Source organism: Thunnus thynnus, chromosome 7, assembly GCF_963924715.1.
Source record: "Thunnus thynnus chromosome 7, fThuThy2.1, whole genome shotgun sequence".
In the NCBI taxonomy this organism is placed as follows: domain Eukaryota; kingdom Metazoa; phylum Chordata; class Actinopteri; order Scombriformes; family Scombridae; genus Thunnus; species Thunnus thynnus.
Genome location: NC_089523.1, coordinates 5,940,446 through 5,959,360, shown reverse-complemented (window position 1 = coordinate 5,959,360; position 18,915 = coordinate 5,940,446). Strand labels below are relative to the sequence as shown.

Sequence of the window (18,915 nt, the reverse complement as noted above, 5' to 3'; positions counted from 1 at the left end):
GTGAATATAGAGAAGCATGAAGAGCCAGGTATTTCCCACAAGAGTGTGGCTGCTGGATGGATTAATGTAACAGTTTTATTTTAGTTTTTGTTGATACAGAGGTTGACATTTTCTTGTCCTGCAGCTGTGTGGTCAGTTGATTTCAGACTAAAATATGTGATTTTTTTCTTATCTTTTCTAATTTTCTGCCATAAACCACCTTCACTGGAGTTTTATGACTAAGAATAGTGAAGGAAAATGTACAGTAATAAGAGGTCACTCTTAATTTGGCATGTTTGTAACAGCAAAATGCTACAGAGATATGTACTGTATCTGCTTGTGGATTGTTTGATATGGAAAAATTGGCCCCTGTTTTGAATCACTAACGGAACAAAGCATGAATGACTGATGAAGTCCTCATCTGTGCCAGTTATTAACAATCATAACAAAGTGATAATAACTCATAAACGTAGTCCTTTAGCCAGAGAAATTTGTTAAAAAAAACAACAACAAAAAAACAGGAGATGCATCATTTTTGTCAAAATTAGTGGCGTCTGAGAAACGGGGATGACGACAAAAATGATTTCAAGAACAGAAGGAGCAATCAGAGAGAGGGATAGTATAAGAACAGCTGAAGGGAACACACAGTTTTTCTACTCTGACCAAAGAAGACAAAGAAATTTTTTTTCTGCGCTATTGTGTCTTCTAAGTGGGGGAAAGAAGTCAATTTAAACGGAGCAGGAAATATTGGCAGAGAGGAGGAGGGTGAGAATAGAGAGACAAAGAAGAGGAGGATTTTAGGAGCAAATAGGCCTGACTATCCCATCATTATCAGAGGTGAGTGTTAAAGGCTGAATGGCTTGTCATTATTTGCGCTCTCTGTCTCTTTTCCTCTCTCTCCTCACCTCTCTCCTTCTCTTCTCTTCGTCCCTCGACACTCTCCATGAGTGGAGGAGGAGCAATTAGATGGAAATCGTTAGCTGCTCAGAGATCATTGACTCTCTCGTCCTCTTCCTCCGCCATTTGAATGATTCACTGATGACAAAGGTCTGATTGTAATCTTGTCTCGAACACTCACGCACGAGGCGGGATAGAAAAGGAAGGAAGTGAGGGAGAGGAGGAGGAGGAGGATGGCATTCTTTTATTGGACTTTTAAGTAAAGAGAAAACGAGCAGCCTGCGAGAACGGGGGGAAGAAAGAGAAAAAGTTAGAAGAGAAGTTAGAAGAGAATAAAGCTGGACGGGTGAGGTGAAGATGTAGCCCAGCATAGATTAATGTGATGGAAAAGAGGGACATTGCACATGATTATGCTAAAATTGTACATCAGTCAGTTTTATTCAGTGCTTGCATGAATTTGCAATCTTCCGATACCAACAATATTTATGAGACCTTACAATATTTTCAATTCCTTGCAACTTTTACATAAAACATCAAACTGGCCAATTTTACCAATCTCCACAGTTTTATACACAAAAATGATTCTTTTAAGAATCACTTTTACAAGCCGAAGTCAAATAAAAATCAGGCTTCAGTCTCAGTCCCGGTCACAAGTTTTGACTGTTCATTTTTAATGGGAGGTGAGTAAATTACCTCTCAAAGCATTGTGGGATAGCAGACCATGTGAAACTGATGGGCAACAAACAAAACTGTAGGGCCTAAAACTGAATTTCTGAATTGAAGCATTTCCTATTTAATGCCTATAGGTAACCATTTGCAGTAATCACCTTCTTGGCAGCACAACATGACATGTAAGGAAGAATTAAGGTGAAAGTTACTTCACTAAATACATTCAGGTAAAACGAAACTTACAGAAGGGTGTTCAAATTCTCACTAACTGCTTCAAGAGCCAGTGTGTGAGATTTAGTGGCATCTAGTGGTGAGGTTGCACGTTGCAACTAACTGTCACTAAATTCCACACACTGGTCCTTTAAACTAGTATGTTACCCATGTACAGGGCCTTCTGATACAATACATTTACTGGCACTGGAACTTATTTCTCATTATGAGTATCAGTAAGTTCTTTTAACAGTCACAACTTTAAAGAGTACTTGAACTTGTTTTAATTATACTGCAATTTATCTGAAAATAACAGTGTTAATGTTTTTTAGCTAAATTATATGTAAAAAGTAGACACATATTTGGTCATTTTGGCCCTCAGTAATCACAACAGAATTTTAGAATTTTGTTAATTACCTCTTGGTTGAAGCATTTTAGAAAAGATGTATTTTACTTAGTGCTTCATTAGCCATGCTGTATCTACATCTGAGTCCAAACACACACTTAAGCAAGCACTGTCCACTTGTTACCTGTAACCCTGAGACATTTCTGGAAAAGCATTGGCTTTGTGGTCCAAAACATTACTCAGCTGCTTCCACTCAATTCTTTTTATCTAATAAAAGTGTCTGTGTGAGCCCACTTATTGCAGTGAAATTTATGGCAATTTATGCACACTGCTTTCCAGTAAAAACAGTCTTTGAAATAGCCACACAAAAATATACCACATACACACGCACACACACTGTGTGCTGTGACAGCGGTTGTCCATGCTGGCTTGTGTCTGAGTTAATGGCTAATTAATGCTCTAGTAGAGCTGGCTCCCATGGGAGCGCTGGAGAGACACCCACTGACTTTGCCTGCCAGAGGTCAGAGATGCTTTCTTGCCCGCTTTCTGTCTTTTTCACTCTTCTTTCTCTCTCTCTCATCTCTTCTTTCCATCTCATTTTTTTTCTTTCTTCTTCTCTTCTCCCTCTTCCCCTTCTCCACCCTCATTGCTCCCTCGGTCTGTCTCATGTCATTTTTTCTCTCTTTCTGACCGCCTGTCAATAACGTGACATCATTAATCTCAATTCCCCATCATTACCTTCTCTCTCCTCTCTCTTCCCTTCAGTTTACTTCTGCCTCATGGTCACAAAGTTAGTGATGGCAGAGTTGCTACAGTATTTAGTCCCCTCTCCTCCCACAGTACCACTGGTACGCCCTTGAGCTCAAGAAAATATGCTCCAACTCCAGTTTCTCAGTGGCCAATCATAAAACACATGGTAATTGGAAAGAAAGACTCTGCCTTGTGTTTGTTCCTGGATACTGTAGTTAACTCCTTGTTCTGAGCAATCTGTCACAGCCGCACACACACGGATAAAGATAGCACACTTGATGATGATGATGATGATGATGATGATGATGATGATGAAATGTGCAAAGAAAAACTTCATTCAGTACAAAAGAGCTAATGATAGCCTGTGCCTGAAAGTTATGTTTATTCACACTGTGTGTTGTACCTGTAAAAAAAGAAGGAAGGTGTGTGGTACGTGTAGAATGGAGGGTAACAATTGGAAAGGTTTCTATTGTTATAACTTGAAAGTGTTCACTGCATCGCACAATGCAAGAGACAGATTGCTGGTAACGAGTGTAATTTACACACTGAATGAATAGTTAAGCTACGGTTCTATGAGAGCTGATTATGCGGGGATAAAAAATATTCTGCACATACCAATGTTGCATTAGAGTGCTTTGAATGATGGATTCATGTCACTCCTAGTTGTGATTATTGCTTGGATGTCTACGTGAACGGCCAGAAAATAATAAATATGATAACTTCAACAGGATGGGAACACAGCATAAGTGTAAATAAATATCTGAATAGATTATGTATGAAGTTATTGGATAATTGTGCATTTTATGAGGAAACAGTGATCTTCTTGAAACATTACAGTTCCTTCATTCTTTAAAGCAGCACTAATCAATATTTTTATATTATCAATGGATCAAATTAGTAAGTGTAATGTGAAAGTTAGTGATGAACCCACAGAGAATTATCAGCCAACTCTACAGCTCTACAGCATTTTTAGCTTCTTTTAGCTTTTTCGGGGTTTTGTTTTGGCCCACAATTTCACTGTTTTGGTTCACTCTCAAAGCTCTCATCAACCTTGTTTCCAGCCGCAGCAGGCAGCTGTTTTCAGCTAAAAAGCCCTATTAAACCCACTCTACAGCACCTACCCACCACCAAACAGCAGACAGATAAAGTTAGCAACGTGCATTTGTCAGGTGGCCAGAAACACGACACTAATGTTGCTCTATGTCTGCTGGATGTGCGACTATTTGCTAACACATTCACCAAAACAGCCTAATAAGGTGCCCATAAATCAAGTGCTGTAGCTTTAATATAAAAAAAAAATATCTACATTGACACAAATATGAACTACTTCTTACATTAAATGTAACCATAATTGGTAATGTAAAGTATATTGCTGTTATAGCCAGATGTAATGAAGGTGAAACAGTGGAAGCTCTTACTGCTTTCATTCTTGGCTTTCACATCTGTGGTAATTCACAGTGAGGCACACACAATCTGATGTCAGAGAACATGTCAGAGAGCAGTACTTATAATATGGTCTGCACTTCCCTCCTCTATTAGAAGTCACCTACTACACCTCACAGTGGGGGAGAGGGTGAATCTCATACATCCATGTGCCGTCAGGATTATTAAATGTACGACTCTCCCTCCAAATCAGGCACTGTGAATTTTAAATATGACTGGACTTGACCATGTTGTCACGTAGCTGCTGTAGCTAACATAGCTGACTGCATGCAGCTGAACAGTAGCCTAGATACCATCTTAATTAAAACTGAACATTAGCCTCAATCAGTGGCTCCAAAAGTGGAGTCTGGGGAGACCACCTGTGGTCCTTCAAGGGTCCCCGGGAAAATGTAGAATAATTTAATTTTAACAGTCTCTCGCTCTCTAGATATTGGTCAAATCTATCCTTGATGTCACCTTCCTACTACATTGCAAGCTGATAATAATATTTCATAGCACAAATCTGCATTGGGGTTCTTGGGACCAAAATGGATTAATGCTCAACTCTATGGGGATCCTTGCCTTAAAACATGTGTGGAACCTCTGGCGTCAATGATGGCATACTGAAAGCCACTATATGTTTTTCAGATTATTTTGTTAGCATAAGTTTTTATTTGTACAAAAACAGGACAATCTCAGCTTTCAGCCATTCATTCTTTGCGATTAGGGTTGTAATCTGATAACAAGTTCCCGATTAACAAAATACCCAGATTCATTAAGCTCAGAAGCTAATGAATCAAAAGCAAATGAGCAAGGTATAAAACATCCAGGTACCAGCTTTATTTCATCAGTTAAAATTACAAGTGTCATTTTAGCTGTATAATTAACATTAATCCCATAACAGGTAAAAATGAAACTTTTGGCTGTTGCCTTGTATTATTACCAGTGGACTGTGTGTTTCTGTAATTCAACAAGATCAACAAGAGTAGCAGCTCTTCCCCTGAGAAATTCCCCAGCTGAGTACATGATGCAATTTTAGGGGAATCCTGGTGAAACTAGATACTGGATTCGGATTAAATAAAATGCTATCGAACTCCATCCCTGTTCCAGATTTAGCACAGAGACAGCAGTGCTATCTTTTTTTGGTATTACCACTAGGAGTCACCGGAGGCAGAAATCTTTAAAGAGGAACTTCATTTTGTGCACACATAAGGGCTTTAAAGACTGAAGATGGAAAAATCAGATGATATACATAAATCAGATGCTTCATCGCCTTATTTTTACCCAAAATGCACATTAACATGCAAATCATGTAGCTGACTTCATATTTTAGAAACATGTTTTTTGGTTGTGAGATGCAGGTGGGTGCTGAAGAAGGTCATATGAAAAAGGCATTAAAACACACTCGTCTGTCCGACTTTGGATTGTGTTGCTGTGAATGTGAATCTCTTTTTCCCTTTCTGTATTTCTTCCTCTCCCTCTTCTTTTGTTTTGTCCTTTCTTTCTAGCTGGTGCTGTTTTCAGGGAAGCTCAACAATATCGCCAGTATTGTGACCATTTTCTTCCTGTTGGTGTATGCTGCTGTGGATTTGGCGTGCCTTGCTCTGGAATGGGCCTCTGCACCTAATTTCAGGTAACACACACACACACACACACCTACAGTATGTGGGCCATGAGAGTCAGACATACAGTACATAAGAACATTTGACACTGTAAAGCAGACAGCAGTTAGGGTACATCCCCTTAAAAAAAGATGCACACGTGTCACTAACCTATCACACACACAGTTCACTTGTCATTAATAATGAAGACTTGTGATCAGGGTCCAAAATGAACGCTTGTCATTCACCAAATTCAGGTAAATTTAGTCTTTGGCGAGCACATTATGGAGACCACCCGCCACTCTGGCCAATGGGAAAAAATGAATTTCCTACACGTGCTGGAGAAAGCTGTGTTTGTTTGTGGCGGTAGATAACTCTGGTTCACACTTCAGCATTGTAGGTTGCAGTAATGCACCTTAACACTGGTTGCCACCTGCCATAAAATGGAAAAAAGAAGAAGATAGCGCTGAACACCCAGCAGCAGGCTGAGGAGACAGCCGCTGACCAGGGTGAGTCTGAGACGGAGGCAGGAGCAGGAGAGCTGTCTGGGCTTGTCAGGCAGAGATGACGTTATCTTCTACCTTCTGCTTAGAAATGGCAAAGTTATAACTCACAGCAACTTCATACGATATAGTCTCTGGCTTTTGTTTGATATTTAGTGGTGGCAAAAATGCGTAGTTAGCACACATTAGCTCAAAGGGCTAACTTGGTGAATGTTGCTGTTGCTGTCCCAGCGAACCCGGTTTAAAAAATCTGGCTGCTCAATAAAGCGTTGCTTGTTGCCACACATAGAATGTACAAGTAGTAAACAATTTAAAGCATTTTGCAAATCATGATCCTTCTAGTAAATTTGGTATCCAATTTAGACGCAAAATAGTTCTTAATTAAATCAGCACTGAACTTGGTGCCAATGGATTTTCTGATTGCTTGTGCTGCTGTAGTCTAAACATTAATGTGATGGCATTTAATTCCAACATGAGCACATTTATGTGTTGAAGAATGTTTGCACACTGCTATAATATTGATTGAGAATCGTATACGAGACCAAGATGACATGATAAATAGTAATAATAGCAAGTTGCAGTAGTAAAAAGCAATTTATTATTTTGGCTGGTAAAAAATCAGTCTGGCCAGTAAATTTTTTCTAAAGTTAATTTTGGACCCTGCCTGTGGTCTCGTTCAAATCAAACACTCTCGGATGTAACTTCCTGTAGCACTTTTTCCCTTTTCCTCACTAAACACACTCCCCTTCTTTCTCTCTTTTCTACCTCTGCCATTCTTTATGTATGTGTGTAAAGAGGGGGTTGTTTGTCAGCTGGATGCTGCTATGGCGACAGCGTACTAATTAAAAGACATAAAACTAGCCACCGCTTATAGCCCCATATTGGAGAGGAACGGACAATAAAACTGTGAGTGTGTGTGTGTGTGTTTGTTTTTGTAGGGACGCAGCCTGAACTGGATGTTCAAGTAACAGTGTTTGGAGATGCTTAGAGATTTAAATTTACAATGTCTGTGTGTGTGTGTGTGTGTGTGTGTGTGTGTGTGTGTTGTTTGTATTTCTAAGACACATGCAATGATCCTGATTTATAAAAGCTCCCCGAAGCCATTTTCACACAACAGCAGCATAACCTGAGGACAGAGTAGGTGTGTGTTTAGCTCAGTGATTACATCATGACACTGCCAGACTTTGGCATTCAATTCACTCTGCAACTATATATGAGTTATTCCATATTTTCTGTATGAATTGTTGATGTCAGTGTCACTATTCTTAATTAATAAATGTACATCTCCAAATCCAATAACCTATATTGTTTTCCTAAGGTCATATGTTGCTTGATTAAACTCCTCTACTGGTTCTGAAATACATCTGAAGCATGACAACTGCTACTGTTTTTATTTGTTACGGAGGAGAGAGACCGTTTAAACAACATGCATCACTTTATTGTTATGCCAGATTGCCTCCAGCGTTGCAGTTTGTGTTATGGATTCCTCTGCTATGACGCTTGGATGCGAGTCTTTAGACGTGAGAATGTTTGCAGCTTCCCACATCGAGGACACATCCGTCAAGTGTAGTTGAAATCAGGATACAGCGAAAAATGGTGTTAACATACTGTACATCTGAAAGTCATTTCCAAATCAATGGTGTCTTCTTGTAAATATCGGTTCTATACACAGTCGGATTTATTCAGCTCTGAACTATTTTGTAGGATGTTATTGGATTAAATACAAACTAAAGAGGTGGCTGTGTTGTCGGCAGGCCACAACCGTTGGCACCAAACCAAAGCTTGTCCGGGGGTTACCCAGTCATTCAGCTAACATCGGATTTAACTTAATTAAAGCCAAATTTCTCCTCAATCTACAATTCTGCAGTTCGCTTTGTATTTAATTCAGACAGCAAGTCATTATTTTGTTAAATAAGATTTGCCCACTTGTCCCCAGTGCATATATTGATTTTCGAGTACATTGCCTGACATGTTCACAGTAGCGGACGACTCACAAACCAAAACTGATTTAAAATTGGCAGTTGTTTGAAGTTGCTTACCTTGTATCTTTTCACATTTTAAATACATAGTGACAAACATTAAATATCCCCTCCAGCTATTTTTTAAAGACATATATAAGCCTCTGCTTTGAATAATTATTTGTGTATGATATATTTTTTTTCTACAAAAAGGTTCAGTTAATTAATTAGAATTTAAATGACATTTACTGCTTCTCCCTCATTGAAAAATACAGAATCTATGAAAATGCACATATTTTTCATTTAAAAGTTTAACAGCTGGACACAAGATGTCTACATGTACTGGAGACTTCAAGTTTCCACATCACACTTGTGTAAATTACACACTGGACTTCCAGACAAGTTGTGATGTCACAAATTGTGCTCATAGGTACACGCCTAAAAAAATGTGAAAACAAATTCTGCACATACATCATTCTGAACAGTGAAGCTCAAACATTCAACTTAAGTAAAAACAAGGAAGACACATTTTTGAGCGGAGGGGGACTTTAATTTCTTAACTGCCACAAGAGTGCACTGTCAACATCAGTATTCAGTGTATACTTTATGGTATTAGTATAGTGAGAAACTGGTTGTTGAATAGTGAGTGTTGGAGAATAAATAACTTTCTGTACAACACAGAGAGCCTTTTCTCTGGTGCCTTCCACATACAGCTATCTGCTCATGCCTCGTTATCGCTGCTTTGACCGCTGGCAAAGGCTACAGGACACAAAGTTAGCCGCAAAACTTTTCCTACCGGCGATCTCCCCCTCTCCCTGATGGCTGAGGGACCCGGGGCCCCCGCGTTCTGATAAGGCGGCTTGTCTGGCCGGCCGCACGCTTTTGGTCTCCTTCCCCTTCCCCTGAGTTATTAATTCTGTTATTTCATTGTCGCTGTGTCACCGGGCAAATTTTAACGCCAGTTGTTTGTGTATTTAGTTGTTTATTTATTTTTCCTCATGCTCTCTACTTCTTTCATTCTGCTCTCTGTCTGGCTCTCTCCCACGTCTCTTTCCAGGCGAAAAGAATTAAAAGCCATTTAGCGCCATCTCTCCCCCTGAGAACTGCTCTGTAATTAGCATAACTAATTTAGCAGAAATATTTCCCTTTCCCTTAAATTTGCTGTTGTGTAGGAGAGGGGAGAGGAGGGGTGGAAATTATGATGTAGCGGAAAAGATGTCTGCTTGTTAAGTGTGTTTGTGTTTGTGTGTATGTGCGTGTTTGCACTGGCAGTATACAGCAGGAGAGTGAAGATATGCAGTTTGGAGACTGGGTTTGTGTGTCTCAGATCCAAGTCACACTAGGTGATTTTTCTTTTTTTTTTCCCCCCCTGATCATTTATGTGTGGGTGCATCTGCCTCTTGGAATCTATCAATATCTTTGTGTGTGCTTGCTTGTGATTGTTTTCTTTTATTTGTAAGTGTTTTGTGTGAGGAGGCTTCTGTTGGCTACAGCTTTATCAGTGGTAGCTCCAGCTGTATGGAGTGATCCTCAGGGGGTACTGTGTACGGTGTTTAATTAGTCTCTAAACCCGCATACATAAAAACCAGGCACGTGCATGTGATACAAGCACATTATCCGTGAGCGGAAAACCGTCCTGTTTAGGGAGCGTCACTGCTCTGTGAGCGCACAGAACAGTATCTGCAAGTTGGAAAGCATCCTCTCGAGGGAGCATTTCTGCTGCGCGTGCACAGATGCAGTACGGCGTGCACGGGGCTGTGACGAGGGCGAGCTCCACCCTCCCTACTTGCTCACAACTGCTCAACGCTTGCTTGCTCGTCAAGTTGACTATTGAGACTTTGTAGGCGGGGATAGAATAAACAGTCCACTCCTTTGATTGGTCACTTTGAATACTGAACATGACATTTGATTGGCTGTTTGGTTTGATCACTGACAGTCAAAGACACGGAGTCACCTCAGAGAACAAAAGGAAACAATAAATTACAACAATAATTACATTTAGCAGCTGATTCTGTTTTATTTTACAACTCACACTTATGAAAAAGTGTTAGACATCTTAGCAAAAACCTAAACGTTATTTAAACCCACTTTCAGGTTTGTGACATCTTTATTTTAACAGAAAAAAGAGAGAAAAAAGAGTGATTTCACTGATATTTCTCCATCCAGACCACATTAGACAAGGGGTGTGTTCCAGAAAGCAGGTTTAGTGTAAACTCTGAGTTTGTTAACTCTGAGATGAGGGAAACTCTGGCTAACTTAAACTGTGGGTCAGTTACCATGGCAACTGACTCTGTGAACCTAACCTGCTCACTGGCAGGTTTTCTTCAACAAACCCTGAGTTTCTCTCTGTCTCTTCCCTCTTACAGAGCCAGACACGCTGTTTCATCTCCTCATTCATTCAGTTCACATCAGAATTTATATCAAAGTGCATGAATTAACGGAGGTCGACTGTCTGTCAGAATCAAAATCCTGGTTGGATATTAGTTTGTTACTCAAAGACTCTAAATTACCACTTTTATGCGCATCAGTCATTTCTTTGAACAGCGGCTTTTACTCTCACATTCAAATATTACACAATATGAATTCACCATCAGCTCAGAATAAAACCTCTGCATGACTCTTATAACACTGTGATGCTGTGCATACAAGACACAAGACCTATCTGAGATATATTGGTGTTGAAGTATGTGTCAGCTAGTAAGTTTCAAGAAATTGCAGCACAGAAATGCCAAAAGTACACTATGTTTCAAGAAATGTAATGTAACAGTAAATCATCCTACTTAGCATACATCTTTGTCACTATTCTCCAAAAAACAAGCTTAAGGAATCTTTACATAAGCCAATATGCTGTTGGATTTTAAAAGCAATCTCACCTCAAGCTCCATTTCTTAGCTGTTCTGGAGCTATCCATCATAGATGTTCAACCTTTCTGTGATTCTGAGCACTTCTAGGACTGTCAGTTTGTTTGAACTGCTCCTGCACTGAAGTGTTTATTGCACATTATGTCTTAGGATCAATGAATAATTATATCTATCACTCATGATGTACTTGGTTGCGAAGGAACATCAGTCCTATGATATTGGAGATTATATGTTAATATTTCTGAGTCAGCAGGATCGAGCAGCATCACTGATGCTGTTGAGCCAAAATACAAATAGATGTCTAAAAGTTTAACATCTACTGTATTTTAACCTTGATGCCTTTTCAAGTGCAAATCACCAAACACATTATTAGTGGATCAGACTGTGAGCTTACAGTCATGTCTCTATGTCTTTGATCTATATATGTTTTAAATCTTTAACCATACTTTTCATCTTCAGTTGCTGCCTCCTGTCTTTTGTCCGTCAGATTAAAGCTGAACAAATATATTTAAAATGTAATGTAGCTACAGCCTGATACAGTCAGATTCCACTTTATCATCCATTAAGGAGATGTAAGTCTGGTTAATGGAAAAAACTGAATAAAACTTCATTGTATTAACTTGTTGACACTTTCCCCGCTCTGACTCAGGAATGAATGTGCACCGTCCATGTACATATGCATTAATATCTCTACATCCACTGGATTAAAATGCAGGCTCTGCCTTTTATTTACCTGTTGCCATGGCGAATCATAGTATCAGAGCTCCATCGTTGATGTCTTTTTTCATTCATTACGCACACGCTTAACTCGGAGGGAACAGACTCAGAGTTGATTGAACTGACTCTGATCAGCTGTTATGGAACCGAAAACTCAGAGTTTTCCATCTCAGTGTTCATCAACTCAGAGTTCAGGGTTAGACTGTTGAACCTGCTTTTTGGAATGGACCCCAAGTCTACCATACTACCACCGTACTTAGACTTGTCAAATCTGGACTAGATTAACAAGGAGACTCCAGAGAGTCATTAAAACACAGTTTCAGATTAGTGAAACCTTTTTTCTATTTGTGAAAAATGTGCCTGGTTTTTATGTGCGCAGGTTTTGAGACTAATTAAAAGCCATAGCTGTGTGTCCTGCCACCGATGCTGCGTGGGCACCGGCCTCTTGAACTGGTGGCTTAGACATGCATGAACACACACATAAATACATATACCCACAGTATCATAGGGTCACTGACCTGGATCAAGGACTCAACTGAGAGCTCCACACTGATGCCAAACGATGTTTGTAGAAAGCGTGGGACCCAGTCGCATACAGGCGATGACCTTCAGTCAGAATGTGCAACTGAAAAGCAACAACAACTGGCAGCTCAAAGATACAAACACACACACACATACTCTTTCTACTTCTAACAGCTCAGTACCATCTGACGTCCAAATTACTGCTGCATTCTCTTCTGCCATCTTGATTGTCTTTGTAATATTGTGTGAACTGACCAGCTGAACCATTAGCTCTAAAAGCAAAAGCTTTGTCCTCTGCTGGGTCCATCCTTTGTCCAAATATGAGTCAGAGATTTGACTGGACCGTGTTATTAAATGAGATTTGGGGTGTGTAAAAATCCAGATGGATCATCAACTGTGTCTGGATGGATGAGAGAAAATAGGATGTTAGAGAATCATTATCTGTTAATGGAGGGGTAGTGTTTGATGATGGTTGAGGATAAAAGTTTGCCCCAGCTCAAACCATAAATTCAGAGTTTGGTCATTTAGTTTTTGATCAGATCTTTTTCAAGGAAGACCCTCTATGATGTTGTCCTGTGTCAGTTTATATTTAAATTGACCCTATACTGTTTTTCCTTATGTCAGGTAATTTGAGGAAAACATTCATTATTGATCCTTGGCATTAGTATGTTCACAAATAGTATTGACATAAGGTCCATTTGCAGGACATTTTGCAGAGCTTTCAGCCACATGGGCGGGAGTTTGCACATTTGCCATGGAGACGGTTCAGCTGTTATCACATGACCCAATTATGGAATCGCTGTCACATGCTAACAGGTGGTTGTGTATTGAGGGATGGTCTTTGGCATCTGATGTGAGTGATTTCCTTGATCTTTTCTCCAGCAGTCTCTAGTTGTCCACTGACTCCTGGTTGAAGACCTTTTAACCCCTTCCTGGGCAGTGTTATGACAGACAGCTGATGTTGTCTGTTTCTGGTGTCTCTTCAGTTTCTTGTCCAAGCTTCATGTATCATTACCCATAGCTGTCACATCTGATGTTATATATACAATTTCTTGTCTTTAGGGTGTAGAGCAGAGATCTTAAAAGAGGAACTTCACACTAATTTGTTTGTTTTTTTTGGCCTGGATTTTCAATTTAATTTCAGCTGAGTTCTTTGGCACCTCCCTAATCGTGATGAAATTGGCAAGAGGTCTATTTCAATAGACTGTATATAAAGATGGACGTGTTGAGGGGCGAAGTCACCCATTGGTTTGCATTGGTGCCAGTTTGAAGCCCACAGTTGTGCCATCTTTTCCGTTTGGAGCCAGGACCTCCAAATAAGGAGTGTAGGGTGTTGCCTTTCACATGCCACGCTACCTCGGACCCAAGCGAAAGCTAGCTTACAGTGAACACTAAGGGATTCCCACTCAGGCTAACGTTAGCTACTTTAGCTAAATTATACTAACAGGGCAGGTACCATAAAATAGTAGATTAAATATACAGAAATATCGCAGCAATAGCCCGACTCAGTGCGAGTCGTAGAGCCGGGGAGAGCAGCAGTAGAGCCAGATATCAATCACAGCTGTCAATCAATGGCCACACGGCAAACATCAAAGCAACTATAAGTCTTAAAATCGTATTAATGGAGCAATAATTTCCAAAATGACCACCAGCACACTTATTAGAGGGCCTGAATTTAGAGATTGAGACCATATTGACTTGTTAAAAAATTATTGAATTATGGAGTCAGTTGTAGCATCTAGTGGCCGTCGTTGACATTGCACTTCAAGGTTCTTCCACACTGGCTTCAGCCTCAAGCCTTGTTAGTTTGTCTATTGACTATGTCATATATCAGCTGCCATGCCAAGTATAAATAGCAGAGCGCTGCCTAACCGAAGCCCCAGTTTGTCTCAGAGAGGTTTAAAATCTGTAAAACATTTAACACCCTTTATGCTTAGAGTATGGGTTCAGATAAGGAAAAACAAAGGTAGAAACCTCAGGAAGACTAACAGAGGAGGGATCCCTTTTCTTAGATAGACATGCCTGCAATAAACGCTGTATGTACATAGCAGACAGAAGTAAAACAGGATTACAAGACTGAGTAGATAAAACGTAAAGTAGAATATAAAGCACAATGTATAATATTAAGTAAATATTAAGTGTAATAATATTTTAAATTGTTTTATGCAAAGTGAAAAGTTTTTTGAAATTTGACTTTGGGATTACACACACACACACACACACACACACACACACACAAGGCCAAACTTAAGAATACTATTCACACAGAGGGAGAAGAGACAAGAGATGTTAAGAGATGATGCTGCTGTTTATCATGGACAACATATAATGAAAGAACGGTGTGTAATTATGATAAGTCCTGTATTACGTTGTGTGATCAGATAGTATGATGACCCGAGGTTGATTGCTTCATGTAGATATGTTCAGGTGGCTCTTATAAGTTGCATTCAGGTGAGTTGGGGATCATGTTGTAGGAGGTTGATCCAATATCAAGTGATATGAGATTTTTTAATGTCAGTCCAGTCTCTACTGACATAATGTCTCATACACTCACTGACCTCTCACTTATAGAACCTGTCATCTCCTGGCAGCCGCCCTGAGTGTGTGTGTGTGTGTGTGTGTGTGTGTGAGGGAGAGTAAGGATAAAGTTTCTGTCCCCGCTTTCCCTCAATTATGACGTGTCTTTTGGCCTAAGGCCAGGCCTCCTCTCTCAATCTTCATCGTTCTCTGTTTCTTTTCTCTTTTTTTTATGTCTCTAAGGACTTGATTGGCAGCGATTATTTCAGGGTACTTTTGCTGTGTCAGCTAAGTGACATCAGTCGCTGGAGAACAAGAGAGAAGGGGTGAGAGCGAGGTGATGGTATGGAGGGACTGTTGCCACTGATGATAGAGGGACCGGAGAGACAAAAGAGATGGGTGGGGGAGGGCGGACCGGGCGGGCTAGCTTTTATCGTAATTACACCGGCTCTCCAATGGGATGGAGGACGGGATAAGATGAGAGAATTGTGGGCCAAGTGATCAAGTCAAGTAGAAATAAAAGCAAAGTTTAAAGACAGTAGGCCAATGCGGTGCAACAGTGGGAAGAGGAGTGATACATCAGTATGATGTTGGCCTTAAAAGTTAAGCACTGTATCAGTGGTGACTTTCATGTGTCATCCACCTTTTGATATGACGCAGCTTCATACCTCCTCTCAACATGGTCTCACTGGAGAAATCATTCCACTATGGTGAGAGGATTTCACTCAACAGCTTCAGGAATGTCAGTCTGTAAAACCTGCATAAAACCTGCCTCTCTGTCTTAAAGAGATGCTAACCATCTCACTCACTTCATTAGTATGACTTTCACTGGTGACTTTCAGTGTCCCATGTGGTCTGAAAGCTATTTCAGAGTCTTCTCTGCCCTGACAAGAGTACATTTGTAGAATTTATTTGGAATTTATACATAAAAATGGTGCTACATATACTGAAAAAATCATTAAAGGCAAACTTGAAAACAGAAGTGTAAAGGAATAAAATGTCTAAATTTTATTTGAATTTCCCTTTTTATGTTGCAGTTGTCACTTATTGTAATACTAACTATAACACTATTGTAACACATTGTAATACTACAAACTCAGCCTGAGGGATACAGCTGCATGGCTCCAGCCAAATTTAGCTTATCTGAGATATATTGGTATTGAAGTATGTGTCAGCTAGTAAGTTTCAAGAAATTTCAGCACAGAAATGCCAAAGGTACACTATGTTTCAAGAAATGTAAAAACAGCGTTGCCATTACACAATTTCTCCACCAGAGAGCACAGACAAGTTAATTTTTCAACAGTAAATCATCCTACTTAGCATACATCTTTGTCACAATTCTCCAAAAAACAACCTTAAGGAATCTATATATAAGCCAATATGTTGTTGGATTTTAGCCTGTTCAACAAGCATAAACATGTAGAAAACATAGACTGTATAAAAATATGGATGTAGTTACCATGACGTCACCTGTTGGTTTCTGCAGAGCGGTTTTGAAGCTCAAAGTGAGCCGCTCCGGCCGTCGCCATCTTGGCAGTGCGTCACTCTGCCTCACTACCAGCCAATCAGAAATGGGCAAAGAGGCGGGCCGAATGGCTGACACAAGCCACCTAGCAGCTGGCGGACCTGTCACTCAAAGTAGCCATGTCCTTCATTATGTATAACTTTACGACTTAATAAAATTTAAACAAGTGAGTTATAAAAAAATTCACGAATTCATGAAAGGCAAAATTAGCTATAGAGACCAAAACCAGGCTGTAAACATGTTTATTTCTGCTGTAAAGTTGGGCATTTTAACGTGGGGGTCTATGAGGATTGACTCGCTTTGGAGCCTCGAGTGGCCATTTTAGGAACTGCAGCTTTTGGCACTTCCGCGTTGGCTTTTTTCAGCCCCGGAGGTTGCCGCTTGGTAGAAAAGCAATATTTTCATCCACTATTCCCGCAGTCTCCCACCCGCTGCCGGTGTGTTTTACACAACCACAGTGTGCTGGTTGGGCTAACAGCAAATTGTTATGAACAAGCTAAAAGGAAAGCTGCCAGTATGTAGCCTAACTAGTTAGCTTAGTTTGTAACTTAGATTAAAATTTGGCAAAGTCTTATAAACTTAGCTCAACTCTCCCTCCAAACCAGCCCCCCTCTCACATCATCACTCACAAAAGTGTGAAGGATTACTTCAGGACATAGCGCTTACCTCATCAGTGAGCATATCTGTTTCACTTTTATTCTTGCTAATGTCGCAGTGTGCTGACGTTACCCCCCACCCACCGCAACCACAGCACCTAAGCCCTCCAGACACCTAAAGAAAACCCTGCTTGAGGTGAAAGGTTTGTTTTTGGTCAGCTGCTATTTCCATCAACCTTGATGAGAAGTATTACAGGTGCTCAGAATTGTTAGAAATTTGAACATCTCCAGTTCCATGGCAAACGAGCAACCTCATGGTCCTCATGCTGATGAGGACCATGTGATAAAGTTGAAAGCTTCAGAACAGCTAACTAATTTGAGGTCAGATCGTTCTGGCAACTGCTGTTTCAAGAATGAACTTTGAACCTCATTATTGGATGTATAAATATCGACGTTGACCTCAGAAATTCAGTGTCAGTTGGGCTCTAACAACTTATTATAATTTGGACAAAAGTGCAGATTTACTAAGTTACACAGGATGGGACTCTTGAATATCAGTGCAAAATATTGGCTTTCAGAAGCTTTGATCTTAAAAAGTATTTGCTTTCAAGTTTCTAACCTTGGACCCACTCACATTTTCCACCCTCCCTCACCTAGGGAGAAAACTTGACCAACAGGAAGGCTAATGACGCTTTCTTTCTGTCTCTGTCTGTTAGTCTGTCTCTTCCCTTTTAATTCAGCCTACTGGTGGTCTCACCCCCTGCCATGCTGTCAGTACATTAGCACTTACCTGCTGCATAGTGTTCAGTGTTGCTCTCTTTTCTCCCACTTATAGTCTAATAGTCTTTATCTACGTGTGGATCTGTGGAGGAAGCCAGTCGGTCATTTGAGCTGAATTGTGTAATTACAGCTGGGACTATTTTAATGGCTGTTTATCCAAATGGCAGTGGTTATTGCAGAGAAATTGAGGTCAATTACATGATCCTCCAAAAACATAAACGCCTCTATCTGCCATGTGCAGCTCCTAACTCCACCATACCTTCATTTACACTTAATCAGCACACACGGTATATTTTGACAGGTAGGTATGAGCAGTGAATTGAACTAATGCACACATCCATGTATGAATTCAAGCCCATGCACACGAACACAGTGAACTCCACACCAGTCTGCAGCAGTAGCTTATTATCGATGTGTGGTGCTTGTGTTAATTGCTCTTGTCTCGGCATTAACTTCTCATTTGTTTTGATGCTGCCATGCAATCACGCATTAGAAAATGGCCCTGTAACTCTCTGAGTGTGTGTGTGTGTGTGAGTGTGTGTGTTTGAGTTGGGGTCATTACAGTTTGTCTGAGATTCAGAAATCACTTTTGGTTAAAATCTGACCTTTTTAAAAAAACATTTTACTATAACAATGGCCAAAATTGCATTGCTGAAATGAATATTGATTGAAAAGTTTCATTAAGAAGTGCTTTGTTTACCTTGCCAGCGTAACTATTCAATTAAGCTAACATCTCCCTATTATAGTAGCGGATGTGCACATCTTCCTCTCTTTGTTCGAGTGTGTCTTGCTTGTCTGTGAGTCCGTTTGTACGGGTGACATCAGCTGACATATACTGTTAATTAGTATTCAACTTACAGCGGTTGTATAGGACAGTGGTACAGCAAGGCCAGATAGCTGCTGCCTGAACCGCTGGTGCATCAGCCACAAACTCTGTAAAATGATATAGTGTCGGGCAAGAGGGAAAGAAATAACAGTAATGATGTCACAAGCCAAGTAAGTAGTCACGAGTAGAATGTCAGCAACACTGAACAGAATAACCCCAGGAAAATGAGCCTGGAG

At 40.2% G+C, this 18,915-nt stretch overlaps 1 protein-coding gene and 1 long non-coding RNA gene across 2 annotated transcripts in view; one reads left to right on the top strand and one right to left on the bottom strand.

The window, feature by feature from the left end:
• zgc:153039 overlaps nucleotides 1-18,915 on the top strand; it is a 64,666-nt gene that overhangs the window by 32,356 nt on the left and 13,395 nt on the right. Inside the window, exon 9 of the mRNA XM_067593990.1 lies at nucleotides 5,782-5,906. Within this exon, the coding sequence (XP_067450091.1) occupies nucleotides 5,782-5,906 (125 nt within the window). The remainder of the gene's footprint in view (nucleotides 1-5,781; nucleotides 5,907-18,915) is intronic.
• LOC137185687 (uncharacterized) overlaps nucleotides 16,732-18,915 on the bottom strand; it is a 49,378-nt gene continuing 47,194 nt past the window's right edge. The window contains exons 3-4 of the long non-coding RNA XR_010928900.1: nucleotides 18,712-18,786; nucleotides 16,732-17,935 (exon numbers count right to left, since the gene is read on the bottom strand). This is a non-coding gene — a long non-coding RNA (uncharacterized lncRNA). The remainder of the gene's footprint in view (nucleotides 17,936-18,711; nucleotides 18,787-18,915) is intronic.